The sequence below is a fragment of the Dendrobium catenatum genome, unplaced genomic scaffold (genome assembly GCF_001605985.2).
Source record: "Dendrobium catenatum unplaced genomic scaffold, ASM160598v2 fragScaff_scaffold_325, whole genome shotgun sequence".
Lineage (NCBI taxonomy): Eukaryota > Viridiplantae > Streptophyta > Magnoliopsida > Asparagales > Orchidaceae > Dendrobium > Dendrobium catenatum.
The window spans coordinates 2,160,153-2,161,621 of NW_021318787.1; the positions used below are offsets into that span (position 1 = coordinate 2,160,153).

General features: G+C 35.8%; 1 protein-coding gene across 1 annotated transcript; it reads left to right on the plus strand.

Annotated features, from left to right (window-relative positions):
- Positions 1-262: 262 nt before the first annotated feature.
- On the plus strand, positions 263-1,027 carry LOC110108013. Its single transcript, XM_020838500.1, has 2 exons — positions 263-745; positions 830-1,027. Exons 1-2 carry the CDS (start codon positions 263-265, stop codon positions 1,025-1,027), a joined length of 681 nt encoding a protein of 226 aa, XP_020694159.1.
- Positions 1,028-1,469: the final 442 nt, after the last annotated feature.

Sequence of the window (1,469 nt, forward strand, 5' to 3'; positions counted from 1 at the left end):
GGAGGAGATGGGAAGAAGAGTTAGGAAGGGGAGCAATCTCATTTCTAATACCAAATGTCTTTCAATAACGTTTTGGAACTGTAGGGGGATTAGGAAGAAAGACGCCTCTCACTATTTGAAGGAAATTATTAAAAACTTTGATATTTTTTTCATGGGATTATTGGAGACTAAAATCACTTCTATTTCTAAAGTAGAAGTTGGTCAATTGATTGGCAATAGTTGGGATTTTTTTATAGTTCCCTCGGTTGAACTTTCTGGAGGTATGTTGATCCTATGGAATTCTTTAATTGCCTCCTTTACTGTATTGAAATCTTCATCACAAACTGTTATTGGTGAATTAACTTTGTCTAATAAGAAGAGGTGGTTAGTGGCTCCTGTATATGGTAGTAATGACATTTACAAGAGAAGGCTGCTATGGAAAGATTTGGGATCATTCTCTGATATAGAGTTTCCGTTTATCATAAGAGGCGATTTTAATTGTCTATTGACACAAAATGATAAAATGGGAGGGAAGAAATTTGTGTTAAATCAAGGTGCACAAGATATCTGTGCATTTATGAATCAAGGTGATTTCCATAACATTGGGGTGATTAGTCCAAAGTACACTTGGTGTAACAACAAAAAAGGAGGTGGTCATATCTTTGAAAGATTGGACCGTTGCTTGTTAAACTCTTCAGCTTTGGAATCTATTCAAATTCCGGTGGTTCGTCACCTAGCTAAAATTGCTTCGTATCACTATCCGATTGTAATTAATATTTCTTCCTCTCCTGTTAAAAAAAAATTGATGAGGTTTGAAGATGTCTGGACTTCGTATCCTGTTGCTTACTAGATTGTGGCTAATTCATGGAATAAGAAAACCGGTGGGGATGCCTTCCAATGCCTTAATCTTAAATTTAAGAGTGCCATGAGGGAGGTTTTCTTCTGGAGTAAAGCAAAGCACATTGAACTCAACACTTTGAAGGAGCAACTTAAAAAAGAAATTTATGATTTACAGATTGAAGAGGAGGTGGATGGTGGTCTTTCATAATTTAAATTAGCTTTACTCAAAGCTAAAGTGTTTGAGCTTAACTTGACTCTTGGAAGGCTGAATACATGGTGGAATCAAAGAGCAAAGGTTAAATGGGCAAAGGAAGGAGATACAAATACTAAATTTTTTCATGCCTATGCGTCTGCTAGACAAAGTGGAAACTGGATTCATCAAATCAAGGAAATTGATGGCACGTTAGTTGAAGACCAAAAGATGATTAAACACACTTTCTTTCAGTTGTTCAAGGAAAAATGGAAGTACAGAAATTGCAACTTAAATAACTGGCCGAGACCTTATGTGCTAGGAGATGATGAAAAGAATATGCTGTCAGCCGATTTCTCCAAAAATGAACTGGATCTAATTATCAAAAATCTGGAAGCTAATATCTCTCCCAGAGTGGATGGTATTTCCTATACCTTTATTAAATCTTATTGGCATATTA

Coding starts and splice junctions, on each gene's coding strand:
- LOC110108013 (XM_020838500.1), top strand. CDS start 263: ATGTTGATCCTATGGAATTCTTTAATTGCCTCCTTTACTGTATTGAAA. Junction 746..829: donor CTTCGTATCACTATCCGATT/GTAATTAATATT, acceptor GTTGCTTACTAG/ATTGTGGCTAATTCATGGAA.